General features: G+C 62.8%; 1 protein-coding gene across 1 annotated transcript in view; it reads left to right on the forward strand.

Moving 5' to 3' along the window:
• The window catches only part of ANKRD2 (ankyrin repeat domain 2 (stretch responsive muscle)), a 3304-nt gene that overhangs the window by 2101 nt on the left and 212 nt on the right, over positions 1-991 (forward strand). Inside the window, 4 exon segments of the mRNA XM_010146248.1 lie at positions 4-97; positions 231-329; positions 618-716; positions 949-985. Coding sequence (XP_010144550.1) covers positions 4-97; positions 231-329; positions 618-716; positions 949-985 — 329 coding nt within the window.

Here is a 991-nt window from a genome sequence, read left to right on the forward strand (position 1 = left end):
GCCCGCCGCCCCCGTCCCCTGGCCCTGCCGGGGCGGGCACCTGGATGCCGTCAAGCTCCTTCAGGACCGCGGGTCAGACCTCAACCTGAGGGACAAGGTATGCAAAGCAGAGGGGGGCACTGGGCTGTGCCAGGGGCCTGGGCATGCCCAGGGAACCAGGGCTGGTCCTGTGTTGGGTTAGCAGGGGTGGCTGCTGATCCTCTCTGGCATCCACCTTCTCCCCCCTCAAGCTGCTCAGCACCCCTCTCCACGTGGCCACCCGGACTGGGCACCCTGACATCGTGGAGCACCTCATCCACTGTGGGGTGGATATCAACTCCCAGGACAGGGTGAGTGTTGCGGCTGTGCAGCCAGCACCGGGAGCAACACTGATCCCCCCCTCCCTTGGCTGACCCGTCTGGGGTCTCCCAGCACCCTCAGCATGGCACATCTGGGTACAGACATGTCCTTGCCCTGGGGTGCTGGCAGCTGAAACCAGAGCTGGGGTGGGCACTGTTCCCGTTGTCCTTGTGGGCAGGTAGGTGTGCGGGAAGCTAGGGAACAGTGCCAGGGACAGGCAAGGAGTCCCTGTCCCTGGAGCTGGATCATGATCCCCAGCCAGGCTGCATCTCTCGCAGGAAGGTGACACGGCACTGCATGACGCCACACGGCTCAGCCGCTACAAGATCATCAAAATGCTGATCCTGCATGGGGCCGACATGATGGCCAAGAACCAGGTGAGCAGGTGGCAGCACTTGGGACATTTGCAACACCACGTTGTGCCACCCCATCCCCAGCCTCTCTCTGCCCACTCTTGCAGGCTGGCAGCTCAAAGATCATCAAAATGCTGATCCTGCATGGGGCCGACATGATGGCCAAGAACCAGGTGAGCAGGTGGCAGCACTTGGGACATTTGCAACACCACGTTGTGCCACCCCATCCCCAGCCTCTCTCTGCCCACTCTTGCAGGCTGGCAAGACCCCAACAGACCTGGTGCAGCCATGGCAGGGGG

This window comes from Buceros rhinoceros, unplaced genomic scaffold (genome assembly GCF_000710305.1).
Source record: "Buceros rhinoceros silvestris isolate BGI_N320 unplaced genomic scaffold, ASM71030v1 scaffold20982, whole genome shotgun sequence".
NCBI classification, from domain to species: domain Eukaryota; kingdom Metazoa; phylum Chordata; class Aves; order Bucerotiformes; family Bucerotidae; genus Buceros; species Buceros rhinoceros.